We start from the raw sequence: 14,374 nt of genomic DNA on the forward strand, positions 1-14,374 counted from the left end.
GATAGCTTTTATATGGGCCCACATTTTATGCTGACATTCAGTTATGTGATACATGCTGTTATCAAACAGGGCTGTACTTTGCCTGCTGAGAGGGGAACAGGTGTGAAGAAGCGGGTGGGTACAGCCCTGGTAATTGTTATTGTAGTGATCTTCCAGTGGGTCAGAATAGAGTCAGTGGCTGAAGGGAAAGGCTGGGCATGGTGGGCAGCTCTACTGTCTTGAAGATTCAGAGTCCCAGTGAAGCATGGTGGCCTGGCCCTGTGATCCTGCCAGCTGACCACAGCACACCTCTGCTCTATAGGGGAATGTGCAGAGACAATGGCGCCTCCCATAGGTTGCCCCAGAGCAGAGTTCATTGACAAGCCCTAGGGGCCTATTGTGATGCCAGCCCTGTCCCATAGGGGTGATTTTTTTCATTTGGACTCTTGAGTTGAGGGACTCTGACTCACCTGTGAGAGAACAGCCTAGGTGCTAGGAGTTACCTACTCCACAAATACACTCAGCTTCATGGCTTATCCTTAGATAGTTCTGCATCTAGAAAAAACATGTATGACTTGAATAAGGATGAATACAGGAACCGTATAGTGAATATGGTTACTAGAAGGATAGATCCATCTAGACAGGAATCTTGTCTGTCTTTGCTCCCTAATGCCTATAATAGTGTCTACTATAAAATAGATGCAAAATAAACAATAAAATGAATTTTGCAGCTCGGGTGGTGACTGAATACCATAAGCAGCTCCAGTGTTTATCCAACCCGCATAACTAATACTAACAAATGCTGACTTGGCACTTCCTGTGTGCCTTTGATGTGTATTAACTTATTTAATTCTCCAGCAACCTTATCTATTATTATCTCCCATTTTATAGAGGAGGACACCGAGGCAGATTGCAGTTAAGTAACCAGCTCAGGGTGGCAGCTGGTAAGGCAGGGGTGGGGTTGGAGCACCTTGTGGGCCTCGCTCATCAGGGCAGAGATCCAAGGGGTGGTTGCTCATCTTGACCAATGGTGGGCATTTCTTTAGGAGAGGAGGAGGCCTTGGCTGAGCCGGGCTTGTTTGTTCCAGGGTGGACTGGGGTGAGCCTGGGCAGCCAGCAATGTTGCCATCATACTGGGCTGTTTACAACTCCACGGGACAGAAAAGTGTTGACTTTAAAAGGAGAATGTCGGGGTTTCACCACTGATTCCATTGGCTCATCTTCCACAATGGATGGCACAGAAGAGTTTGTGTTGGTCCAGGCAACCTTCACACATACAGTCAAGGCAAAAATGGTCAGAGTGAGAAGAGTTGATGAAAAGGAGGGTACTGCATGTTTTATGAATTTATACCCTGTCTTTTAGCAAAAAACAAACCAAAAAAAGGACTTCAGGTCCAACAAGATAGTGTACATTCAAATTGAGGTAAAAGAAAAAATAACAAGGATAGGATCATAAAATAGAGACAGATTAGACTGTGACAATGGTGCAAGAAACAGTACACACGCTCAGCTCTGAGCCTTCTTGCAGCCAAACCAGAAAAGGAAACCTGGTCAGCTCCCCTAGGCCCCCAGCCTGGAGAGGCAGGAACGCGCAGAAGAGGTGAGGATACAGACAAGTAGACCTAGGGTCAGTTGCAGATTGTACCCGTGCTGTGCTGCCATGAAAATATCACAATGGAGAGGGAGTGTCAAGCCTAACCACAGCATTGAGCTGATATTGTCTGAGCTGCATGATTTTCTTAGGGCTTCAGTGGATATAGAGCGAGACTTCTCACAGGGGTTAAAATACATACTCATCTCTAGTTGACATTTCTAGGTTGCTGTATGCTTTAATCCTACTTTCTTTTTGCCATAAGTCAGGACACTTAATTCTAACAAGTGTCCATTTTGCAAGTATCTCATTCTGTTGTGAGTGGTGCTAGAAACAGCTCACCCCCGTGTTCCCTGTGGGATGATGATTAAATCACCATGCACTTCGATTTCAGACCTAGCTGAGGTTTTCGTATGTGGGTGATCCTCTTGCATGATAATAATAAAAATATGTTGTCTTTATACATAATTTTATAAAGCATTTTTATGTACATAATTTGTATTTTTTTAACATTCCCATGAAGGAAATGTTGGTCTTGTTTCATGCTTCATGCTTCATGCTTGGGAACACTGAGTCATAATAAAACTGAGAGCCAAGAGTAGGAAGAAGAAATTGGAGCCTTTTAGTCTTTGACCACTGTGCAGTGCTCTTTCAGAGTCACTGATTGGCTTGTTTGGCTTTTTTGTATGTGTTCCCACGGAGTGATGCTTTTTGCAGTAGTTGTTTTGAGGTGGTAGAAAAGTTGAGAACATGAACCTCGTAATGAATCTCTGATGTCCCTTGTTCTGTTGAACGACTACCCTGAACTAAGGATCGTCGCCTCCATTCTGTGGCCTCCCTTGTGAGATGTTAGGATAAGGAGACAAGGAGATCCCGTGGGAATAGTGGACCAAGCATCGAGTGTCTGCTGGGAAGCTCCTTTCATGGGAGCTTCTTGCTCTCTGAAGAGCAAAACGAGAAGTAACAGCCCAAAGGTCCAAGGCATCCACAGGCCTAGGATTGAACCTGGACCACAGAGTCCTAGTCTGGTGCCCTTAACCTGAACCAAGACTTGCCCACTCCTCTCCTCTCCTCTCTCACAGACCTAGGCAGCAGCATGGGCCGAGCCCAGAGTGGAGATCATGTGCAGTGAGGCACTTGCCTCCAGGAGGGGCACTTGTCTGTCCTGGGTTGGCCCCTAGGGCCATAATAAGGTAGAAACCATGTCTATCTAGATACTATGTAGATAAGGAGTTTGCAGCAGCCACGTGATGTGTACTTGTGGATAAAAAGCCTTAAAAGCATAAATCAGAGCTACCTCCAACCCTTCCAGCAGGCCTCCTCAGGAGAGGAGCGTGTTCCTGCTATGCCAGCCCCTCTCCTCATCTCTCTCCTGAATCACTCCTCTGGCCTCACCCCTGTGCGAAACTCCTCTTATCTCAGCTGCCAGAGACCTCCTGGTGGCCAGATCCAGTTGTTGTGTCTGAGTCCTCATCTTCCCTGAACTGCGGTCAGCATTTCGCACTGTTGATCTCTCCCTCCAGCTTGAGGCACCTTCTTCTGGCCCCACCTTCTCTCCATTCTCCTCCCTCACCTACCGCTAGGCCTCCTTGCAGTTTTCTTCTTGTCCTGATTTTAGAACATTGTTCCAGGACTCAGTCCTCAAGTCTCTCTCCCTTGCTCCCTCCTGTCTCCAGCTTTGTATTTGATCTGCTCCACCTCCCCACTGAATACATCCTAAAGAAACGCATTAGAGACTTTTCACCTCAAACTTGTGCCTCCAGCAGCTTCCCCAGCCTCAGTCAGTGGCTTCTTCATTTTCCACTTGTTTTAGATATTTTCCTTCATCGCAGTGTTTTTCTGCTTCTCTCCTTCCCTACAGCTTCTCAACCTCTGGCCTTCTCTCCTGTGTTGCTCGTTGATTCTGCACCCCAGGCTCTGTCCCGCAGGCTCCCCGCTTCTCCACTAGCCCCCTTCTCCTTGCTCCCCTGTGTGTCTTCGCTTCCTTCTGAGCTCCCATGTTTACTGTCCTGCTGTCACATTCTGCTCCCGGCCCCACATCATGGCTGTCTTTCCCTGTGATTGAATCTCTCTCGCTTGACTACAGGGACCTTTCATCTGCTTTTCAGAAAGCCCAATTATTAGCCTGGGATGGGTGACTTTCATGCAGGGACGCTTACACTACTTCCTATTCCCAGGGAATGGCAGAGCTTAACCATCGCATCCTTTCTGGTGCATCCCATGAATGTCATCCGTGACAACATGGAGTTCTGTGGCCTTCCCCAGTGACTGTCACCACCTGCCATGCTCATGGTTCTCAGTGGTTCAGGAAACCCCATAGTTGTCACCAGCCCCAGGGGACAAACTAAGCCATGGAGTGATCTACATCATAGAAAATTTGTCATTTTATCTCTAGAATTTTTTTCCCCAGATTGGGAAGTTGGTTGGTTAAATATGCCTGTAAAAACAGAGTTGAGTAGAGCCTTTTATTTGTGGCTTTAAAAGTCCTTGATATTGTAGATGGAAAATTATCAGATATTTTGATCTCTGCTGCTGTGTGAGCAATCCAGCCACTGCCCAGGCTGTAGTAAATTAATTTAGTTCAGGGCAGATTCCCAGTGAACACTGCTGTTGTTGAGAAGTGTATCTTGACATTTCTCAAATAACAAATATTTTCACAGACGTAATTCATTCAGAATGTAAGCAGAGGTCAGAATGACTTTACAGTTGGGCAGTCTTCATGAGAGTGTGTGTACACCCTGCCCATGGACACCAGGGCATCTATTTAAAAATGTTCTCTGTATCCAAGTGACCTAGTCACCTGTTGTCAGGAGGCCAGCAACCAGTCGAACGTGCTAAGAAGCAATGCCCTAGAGGCACCCGCTCCTGTGTCTGGGCCTGGCCAGCTGTTGTCCTCTCTGCCTGTGGGCCACCTCATTACTTCTCAGCACATGCATTCTTAAGTGGGAAGGAGGCCTAAAGGGAGCTGAGGTCCAGGTTTACCACCGGTAGATTCTCTAGTAAATGACAAGAAAGGAGTGTGAGCTTGAAATTCTCGTGGATTTATTCTACCCATGGATTCTAACAGCTACAAACTGTAAAGTGCCTTATCTTGTTTGCCAGGATGACAGTCAGGCAGGTATATCTGTGTTGGTTCCTCAGGTACAGGGAAGATGCCTCCGTCTTGTGCCCAAGGCATGCATTGATAGAGGCTGGCTTGGGGTGGGGGGGTTAAGTTTCTGGCCACAGAGTTGACCAGATGGTTGAAATAAACCAGAAGCCTCTAACTCAAAGGAAATGCAGTAAATTGTTGGACTTAAATTTTAAAAAGAAGTTATTTATGAAGTAATTCAAACCTAGCCTAAACCTGTGTATTTTCTAAAGCCATTCACCTGGATGAGAAGCAAAATGTCCCAGTAGTTTGTCTGAATGAAATCACAATTGAATTGGCACTTTCTTCACTTTGAGACCCCTGAAGAGTGTGAAGCTGTCTGGCACAATGAGGGTGTTTAAAATCGGCCGCTCTGGCCTCATTAGTGATGACTGTGCATTGGCCTGACATTGATGTCCCCTCAGGATTCAATTCTTCTGTCAATTGTGCAGGGCTGATATGAGCTACTTTATTTGTGGGGAAATTGAAGCAGAGTGGCCAAAGTGCCTCGCTCTGATTTACAGTCTCCTGGTGATGGGCTGGGCCTAGAAGCCAGGTCTTCTGGTACATGATGTGGTGGAACTTTTTTGCACCTGAGAGGATGTTGGTGATTCTTCCCTCTCCCCGGGAGCTGGTGGGGAGGGAGCCTGGGCACTGAGGATGCTGACAGAGGCATCTTCAGGAGACAGCTTTGGGTGCCTAAGGCTTTCTGCCTCTCATCTAGAGGACATTAACCCGGGAAATTCCACTCCCAAGGACCTCATTTAGGGAACATTAAGTAGGGAGCAGCCTTGACAAAGAGGTGTGGTGAGTTTCTGTGGTTCCCTCCTCCCAAGGGACTCTACTTGCCATGCTGTCGTAGTGTTAACTCTGAGACTATATGCTGCTGTCTGATTTTAAAATTTTCAAAATCTGTTTTTGAATTTGTGTTTTTATCCAAAGCATTCTCTTTAATTGCTGTCATACTCTCTTTTGATTTTTAAAGCCAATTGAGTCTCGCGTTTTTTCTCCAAAATAGACTGATGAATATCGGGGTGTGTCTTTCTGTGTTTTCCAGACATTCTAAGTGAGAGTTCAGATCATCTAAGAAGATGGTGGCCCTGTCCTTAAAGATTTGTGTCCGCCACTGCAATGTGGTGAAGACCATGCAGTTTGAGCCATCTACCGCCGTGTACGATGCATGTCGAGTCATTCGGGAACGGGTACCTGAGGCACAAACTGGCCAAGGTAGGCCATTAGTTATTTGCTGGCTTCTTGAAATGTGTTTATATGTTCTTCACTTAGTAGCTAGAGAAACGGAGGCTCTGAGTAGTACACAAGCCCACTAGTGTCTGTGTTTCAAATGGAATGTTTTCTTAGCCTGGATATTACTTGCCTCCTGTGTGAGGCTTGTGGTGACAATGACCACAACTGCCATTGAGTCGTCATAATCATCGTGCCCATCATCATGACCTTTCAGTATCTCAGCATCGCACTCTGCAGTTTACAAGTCGCTTTTTGATATGTCATCTCACTTCGCCCCTAACGTACAAATGAAGCTGCCCTAACAATTAATGCTTTTGTATGTCCTAAGCCCCGTTTCGCATGCATGGAAACTCTCCACTGCCAGCAGCCTGAAGAAGAGAGGAACTGCCATCAGGACCAAGGGCAAGCCTTACACTTCAAGTACTTTGAAGGAGCTTTATCTCAAACCTCAAAAAAAAACCATTTGTGATATGTTTTGTTTAATGTTTTGTTAAACCACTGACTAACATTAATCTGAGTTTCAACAAAAGCCATTCATACAGTTTTATTTTCCATTTCCCATTGTCTTCTCTCGACATTTCCTTCCTTTATTTAGTGTTTGACTGACACTTGAGAAATTGAGATTGCTCCCAAATTAATAAGCCGTTTGTGTGAAAATAGAATAAAACTTATCTTAAAAATTGGAAGCATAAAAATCAAACATTCAAAGATAATTATAGGTAGGCATGGGTCTTCTTGAAAAGATCTGTTACTCATAAAACTGCTAATTTTGGTCTACAAGCATTATTTATATTGTTTAAAACACTATGTTATTTCTGGATTACCCAAAAATAAAGTTTTCCCGTATCCCCAACCTTACTCCAAGATCTGGTTGTCCAATCATTTCTGGTATCTTTACTTTTATGTTACTGTTTTTCTCCCAGATTTTAAAAAATTTCTTTGGGTTGGTTTGCTATATAGCTCTGGTGTAGATATAAACCTTTATAAATCTTGAAATTGTTTTTCTAAGAAACAACGAGCTCTGACCCTCATCTGGATCTCGGAGGTTTCCTTGATTCACATTCAGAGAGGTCTTTAGACAGGAAATGATACTGCGTTCCTCCTGCCACCACCCGCTTGTACTTCCTGGGTCAGATTAAGAGATTTCTATGGAGAACACAGAGCTTAATTTTCCAACTTAATTTGTAATTTGGTGGTATGGGGACAGAGGCTTTGGTAATGCTATGTTGGGATGACAGAGGGATTATTTGAAGTGTAAAGGCTCCATTGGCCCCTGTTTGCCTAAGTGGATTTGGGTTGAAGTGGTCACTTGCTTAGTTTCTCACAACAGTCTTGTCATTCCCTCTGGGTTCTTGGCCTGGTTTTGATAGCAAGTGATAAGGAGCAAAGCCCCGTTCAGTTAGAAAGAAATTTGGACTGCTTTGTTCTTAGACACGACTAGTGCCCACTGGTTTTAAGAAATATTAACCTTGTTGGTGGGTATTGCTTTTGCTGCTCAGCTCTTACTCCTCCTCATCTGCCCTCGTCTCAGTGGCTGCTAATGTTGTCAAAACGAAACATTTCTCTGGTAAAGGAGAACACCCATATTCTTGCTAAGTCAGCAGACTCAGGGCCTGGAAGTCAGTGATGGCTTTATCACCACTTGGGCTCCTATTTTTCCTTCTCTTTGTCTTCCAGCTTCTGACTACGGGCTGTTTCTCTCGGATGAAGACCCCAGGAAAGGAATTTGGCTGGAAGCGGGCAGAACACTGGATTACTACATGTTGCGAAATGGGGTATGCTGTTGATCTCATTTTTGTTTTTTCATCCCTTTGTCCCTGGGCCTTCCATAGCAGCCAACAGTATTCTTCAAAAAAAAGAGAGAGAGACCCAATAATCTATTTGATTCAAGGGCATCTTATTAATAGTTTTGATATAATGTACTTTGTAAAGGCTGTCCAGGTAGTGATAGAAAATAATAGCAGTCCAAATTACTCCACAGAGTAATTAAAGCAGTTTGGGGTTAGTATTTTAAGCTGGTGCTACATGCTGTTGTTGGACTTGGTAGGTATAAAGTAAGATACAGCATCTTCCCCTGAGTATGAAGAAGTATCCTGGTGACTGGTGACAGAAAGTAAGGATAGATTAGAAGGAAAACAAAAATATAATCCTAAAGGTAGTCAGAAATTGAATTTGTTTTTGTAAAAGAAAGTTCATATTAGGTAAGTTTAATGACTATCAGTAATAGTAACAACAAAAATGGTTACGTTATGGAAGTAGAGAGAAGTAATGAGTAAAAAGGCGTTAAATGTTCTGTTCAACTTACCCTCTGAGATACTGGGTTTTGGTATATGGAATTCACGTATGAGATTGGTCAGGATTCCATAAAGCGAGAGCAAAGTATGTGGTGCCAATTAATTTTTATCTCCATAATTCTATTTTTTAAAAGTGTAGTAAAAAAAAAAAAAAAAAGTCTCTTATTTAATAAGAACTCCCAAACTTATTACCCCTGTTTGGTCTTGCCATTACTGTGAAAACCACTTCTACTGTGATACACCACTACTGTGAAGAATTATGGGGGTTTTATTTATGTCCTTCATAACATTGAATTGCTTATAACTCTTTAAGAGAAAATACACTATTGTCTTTTTAAAAGGCAAGTAGGAACTTGCCTCTGCTAATTCTCATTAGAGGATGTCATTCCTAGCCTTTCAGGAGGACATAGGGTACTTTCACTTTACATAGTTAGTTTTCAGTAATTGTGAGCTAGAAATAGTATTTCTTTGGGTGCAATTTCACTATCAGATTTTTAAGAAATCTTTATGAAAACAGTTGGTTAGCGCTGGAGCTTCTGTATTAGTGGCAAAAATCTCATGAACTTTGAAGGAGGAAATCAGTGTGTGCTAGGGAAAATTCATTTTTTACACAAGTGTCCGCGGTTATTATCTAGTTTCCCATGCAGTGTGAAAAGTTGGTGTGGTTTTGCTCTAGGATATTTTGGAATATAAAAAGAAACAGAGACCTCAGAAAATCCGGATGCTGGATGGATCTGTGAAAACAGTTATGGTGGATGACTCCAAGACCGTTGGGGAACTCCTGGTTACTATTTGCAGCAGGATAGGTGAGCATTCACGTGCCTAGGTTCCAGGTTTTGTTTTGTTTTGTTACTAATGACATGCCTCTTCTGTTCCTCACCCCTATTTGGTGTCTAGGCGATCTTGAATATGTCCTAGCACACTGATTTCTGCCCAGTCGCAAGAGAGTGTGATCACTCGCCCAATTTGCAAACTCACTAACTGGTATTGTAAAGTTGCAATACTTCTCACTAAGTCAAAATTGAGAGCTTTTATTTTCCTTTCAAAAACAAAAGGAATTTTCCAATTGAAAATAATGTTTTTGAATCATATAATTCAGTCTCCCACCCATTGCTGAGATTCTATGTGAGCATCACTGACATCTAGTATCTCCTTGAAGACACGTGGGGACAGCCTCTACGATTGATAGTTACAAAGCTTTTCTTCTCATAGCTTCTATTAATCTCCTCAGAAGAAGTCTGTCTCCTTTCTACATGAAGCCCTTCAAATATGTGAAGAAACTAGCCTGGTCTGTCTTAGTTTTCTCTTCATGCAAAGGAAGCTCAGTTCCTTCAGCCACTTCTTGTTTGACACTGTCTTGCTTTATTCTGCATGATCTCTACTTTGTACTTCTTTCTTAAAAATTAGACAGGAGAATTGAACATGACATATTGTATGTGACTTAACTAGCTGAAAATTCTTTCTGGCCAAAGTTATTTGATGTGTGCTCCGTGGGTGGCCCCCTGACCCTCACCTTTGTAAGGCCTCCTTCTGTCCTTCGCCACCAGGAACTCCTTGGAGTATTACAAGCCCCAGGCTGAAAAGGGGTGATAGCAATGTAATCACTGATAATTATAACATAATTTATATTTTTAGGAATAACAAACTATGAAGAATACTCTTTAATCCAAGAAACAATTGAAGAAAAGAAAGAGGAAGGGACGGGTACGCTAAAAAAAGACAGGACACTATTACGAGACGAGAGGAAAATGGAGAAGTTGAAGGCCAAGCTTCACACAGATGATGACCGTAAGTGTCTGAGAAGGAAATGTGACACAGGCGCATGGTTGTGCCTCCCTCGCCTCCCATCATCTATATGACCTGGGACAGGGTTTTTTTGTTTTTTCAATTCATCTGTAAATATTTTGGTCTGTGTCACTAAAAGATAAAGACTCTTAAGAGAAAAAAAAACTGACTATAATACCATTTCACGTCTAAAAAAGTGATCTCTTAATATCAAATACACAAACTGTCTTCACATTTTCCCATTGTCTTCTAAAAAAAATTAACAGTTTTTCTGAGCTGGGGTCCAAACAAGGTTGGATGATATGTTGCTTAACTCTTTTAGTCTCGAGGATTTCCCTCCATCTCTTTTATCTTTTCCTAGCAAGTTTTAGGGGGAAGACACCAGATTATTATTTGTATAGAGTTTTCTACAGTCTGGATTTTGTTGATTATATACCTATGGTGTCATCTAACGTGTTCTTCTGTCCCTTTTAATTCCTGAGATCTGGAGGCTTGATCAGATTCGTGGTATGTGTGTGTGTGTGCGTGCATTTTTTTTTTTAAATAAAGACTCCTTCTTATGTGGTATCATGTACTTCCATCAGGAAGTTGTATCCGGTTATGTCCTTTTTTGTGATGTTAACAGCCATTGATGACCATTGTCTAGATCCGTTATTTCCTTAGGGTTACAAAATGGTAGTATAATTCTATCATAGGAAAGTCCTTTTCTATGGCCACACAGTTAATATTTGGAAAAGCCGGTACCTACACTCCATGTGTCCCCAAAGCCTGTGCTGTGTGCATCTGGATGCCTGACCTGCCCCCACCTCCTCCACTGAGAGGATCTTACTTCGTGCACAGTTCTCTTAGACCTTCCCAGCCCCATTCTTTCTTTCATTGCATTTGCTGCTGCGTTCAGAAGATGTCACCATTGTCGTTACAACTATTGATCTTCAGTGGGGCCTTCATCTCCTCGGACCTTTTCTCCATTCTTTTTTTTCTGCCTCATTTGATTTCCAGTTGCATATTTCTGTCCAAGTGAGACTTTGGTAGACAAATCCTAAGGATTTTTATAATGTACTTGATACTCTCTCAGGTACTATGAGAGATGAGGTCAATCCAACACATTCCCTGTTGCTAAAGTTGCTTATAATTTAATGAGGCTTGTATAAATACTCACAGCATAGATGTTGAGCGTAGGGAGGAGGGTTGGAATGAGAGCTGTGGAAAGGGTAGAGGAGTGATCCATTTCTGTTTGATATCAGGCAAGCATTCTCAGAACAAGTGAGATTCCAGCTGGGCCATGGGCAGAGTTCTACCATCCCCCACCCCTGACAATCCTATCCTCGCCTCCCCCAAGTACTTTCATTTTTCTCTTCTTTCTACTGAGTATCAGAGTTTATAAATTATTATGCTCAGAGTTTATAAATTATTTCACCTGATGAGACTGACATCCACTCAGACTTAAAGGAAAACGCTAACTTGGTTGTCTTGGCATAAAGCACTGATTTCCTTATTTCCTTTTCTCCCTAGAGGGAAGGGGCATATTATAAATTCATTGTGGGGCTTTACTAACTTTAGGAATGACTGGGAATTTTCTCTCTCATTTTCTTTTTGGTGTGTCGTATGGTACATGAGGGTACATCTGAAGTTATCTTACAAAGTTAAAAACTTCAGTTCTAATGTAAGAAGTAATTATAACCAAACATCAGCATTACAGAAATCCGCATCTGTATCACACTACTGTTATGACAAATTCCCTTTAACTAAGAGGAGAAATAAGCAGTTCTTTCTTTTGTTTTGTTGTGTTACAGTAAATTGGCTGGATCACAGCCGGACGTTCAGAGAACAGGGAGTAGATGAAAATGAAACGTTGCTGCTGAGACGAAAGTTCTTTTACTCCGATCAGAATGTGGACTCGAGAGACCCTGTGCAGCTCAACTTGCTCTACGTTCAGGTCCGTATTGACTGCGCAGTCACTGAGGTTGGTGAGATTTGGGGGAGCTGCTGGCTGTGGCTTGTGGTGAGCTGCAGCTCGGCTCTGGCCTCCATCATGTTCGTGGCAGTTTCCAGTGGCCACTGCCCGTGGGTTCCTCTCACGTGTTTGGTTGTGGCACAGGTTGCTGTTCAACATGAGCTGCTGGCCATCCAGAGGAGGACCTTTCTTTGGCCTCCAGATTGGGCCCTGGTGCCTGGTACTGTCTCTCTGTCTGGCTTTGAGGCACTTAACTAGCTCACCACTTCAAATGCACTAAAGCTTTCCTAGTTAGCTAGCATCTTAGAATACAAGTGAATATTGGTCAGAAAATCAGTACTTCTCATTAACTGAAAGATATTCTTTCAATAACCTTTTATGTCTTGACCATTAACTAATTGTTTAAACTCAGACAAGTCATTTAACTTACCTGAGTTGCGGTTGCCGGGTATGTAAGATGTGGGCTTTACACTAGACAGTCCCCAGGGTTCTTTCAGCTCAAAGAAAATGTCCATCTTTCTCCCTCTCTCACGTCTTTCATTCTTTCTTTCCCTCCTTTTTTCCTCTTCTTCCGTTTATCTACCTATCTGCCCATAGAAATAATGTGGCGGTCTGCAAAATGCAGCCACGGTATCACCTGTGTTTGTTAATAAAGTTTTGTTGGAACACAGCTCATTCATAAATCCCCTTATGTATCACATAATTGTTTACATATTGTCTGTGGCCACTCTCGTGTGCCAATTGCAGAGTTCAGTAGTTGTGACAAACACCACATGGCCCACAAGGTCTAATATGTTTACTCTCTGGCCTTTTACAGGAAGAGTTTGCTGACCTCTGAGTTAGTGGATGGAAGAATGGCATGGAAGGAGGGCTGGGAGGACAGAGGCTGGAAGGCCAGAAGGAAGGGAGATGTCAGGGCAATAAGAAAGTGCTTGTGGGTTTAAGGCTCAGCCATAGCTTAGAGTGTCCATCTGAGCGTGGTCTGGGGATCATTTAACTAGAGAAAGTAAAGACAGAAAAGGAATAAACTGCAACAGCAGTGATGAGTCAAGTGGGAGAAGGACTTCAGACACATGGAGTTCTTGATTCTAGACTGTGCATTTGCTTATCAGTTCCCCTAACCGTCTGCAGTATTGAGTTCTTGTCTGTCTCTCTCTCTGTCTCCTTCTCTCCCCATCTCCCTCTCTCCCTCTTATATTACACTGGCCTTTATCTTGGAATGGGGATTGGATTGATTTTACCTCTAGATAATTTTTCTGTTAGTTTTATGAATTAGGGTCATAAAAAGTCTATTGTATTTCTGTTTCCCCTCTATATGAATCTGGTCATTTCACAAGGATTTCCCTTTATCTCTTTATTTTTCATGATCACTTCTCCTTCCTAGATTATACTCGAGCTTTGTGCTGGACCCTGCTGATGCTTCCATCTGTAGGAAATTTTGGGTGAAGACCTGTTTTCCTTTTGCCTTAATTCTCCTGTGCTACAATCATCTGCAGGGCCCTGAGTGCGTCACTGCAGCCGCTGGCATGTTTCCCTTGCTCCACAAAGAGGGCACGCTCAGGTGCAGGAACGTGTCAATGGGGAGAATGTGTCACTCCCCCAAGCTCCTGATGCTTTTTGCTTCCTCTTGTTTTTCAGGCTCGGGATGATATCCTGAACGGTTCCCACCCTGTCTCCTTCGAGAAAGCTTGTGAGTTTGGTGGATTTCAAGCCCAGATACAATTTGGACCTCATGTGGAGCATAAACACAAACCTGGATTCCTAGAGTAAATGACCTTTTGTTTTTCTTTTTTCTCTCTTCTCTCTCATTTTCTTTTCACTATTTATTTTTGAGCTGCTACGCAAAATACACACCCTAGTTTCAATCAATTGTGAGATTGTTAGCGTTACTCAGTTGAGTATATGATCAAGGTTGTGGACCTTGGGGAAAGCAAGAGGCCTGGGAATTCAGTGTTGAGAAGACTGAAACTTATCTGCTCCAAGTTCAGGCAGTGTGAGATTTCCTCTAGACCACAGAATCTGTAGCTGCCCTCCAAGCTATTGTCTAGCCTGTCTTAAGATATCTCTGGAGTTGAGGAACCACTTCCTCCATCTTCTGAAACTTCTGCCCATTAGAACATTCCTTCTTTATACTGGACCACATTTTGTCATCTTTCATTTCTTTTTAAGACTCCTATATTAGAAGAGCAGAGTATAAAACATTCTTTATTACAATCTTAAGAATTCTTTGTTGTTTTGAAAGTGTGATATATATATGAAATACTTGCTCCACTCTTTTCACCCATCTGGTCTTTGGTTCTCTTTATATTATAAAGTGGTGGGGGTATTTTTTTCTGGCTCAGTACTCAGAGATTCAAGAGAAAGCCAACCTGCAGATTCATCGTGGCCCCACAGAA

General features: G+C 42.8%; 1 protein-coding gene across 6 annotated transcripts in view; it reads left to right on the forward strand.

Moving 5' to 3' along the window:
• TLN2 (talin 2) overlaps window positions 1–14,374 on the forward strand; it is a 419,612-nt gene that overhangs the window by 222,479 nt on the left and 182,759 nt on the right. For all 6 annotated transcript variants that reach the window (XM_058541740.1, XM_058541736.1, XM_058541742.1 and 3 more), the window contains 6 exons: window positions 5,758–5,927; window positions 7,623–7,720; window positions 8,916–9,045; window positions 9,875–10,027; window positions 11,818–11,960; window positions 13,617–13,744. In XM_058541740.1, the coding sequence (XP_058397723.1) occupies window positions 5,792–5,927; window positions 7,623–7,720; window positions 8,916–9,045; window positions 9,875–10,027; window positions 11,818–11,960; window positions 13,617–13,744 (788 nt within the window). In that variant the 5' untranslated portion in view covers window positions 5,758–5,791. The remainder of the gene's footprint in view (window positions 1–5,757; window positions 5,928–7,622; window positions 7,721–8,915; window positions 9,046–9,874; window positions 10,028–11,817; window positions 11,961–13,616; window positions 13,745–14,374) is intronic.

The sequence above is a fragment of the Diceros bicornis genome, chromosome 5 (assembly GCF_020826845.1).
Source record: "Diceros bicornis minor isolate mBicDic1 chromosome 5, mDicBic1.mat.cur, whole genome shotgun sequence".
Taxonomy (NCBI): Eukaryota; Metazoa; Chordata; class Mammalia; order Perissodactyla; family Rhinocerotidae; genus Diceros; species Diceros bicornis.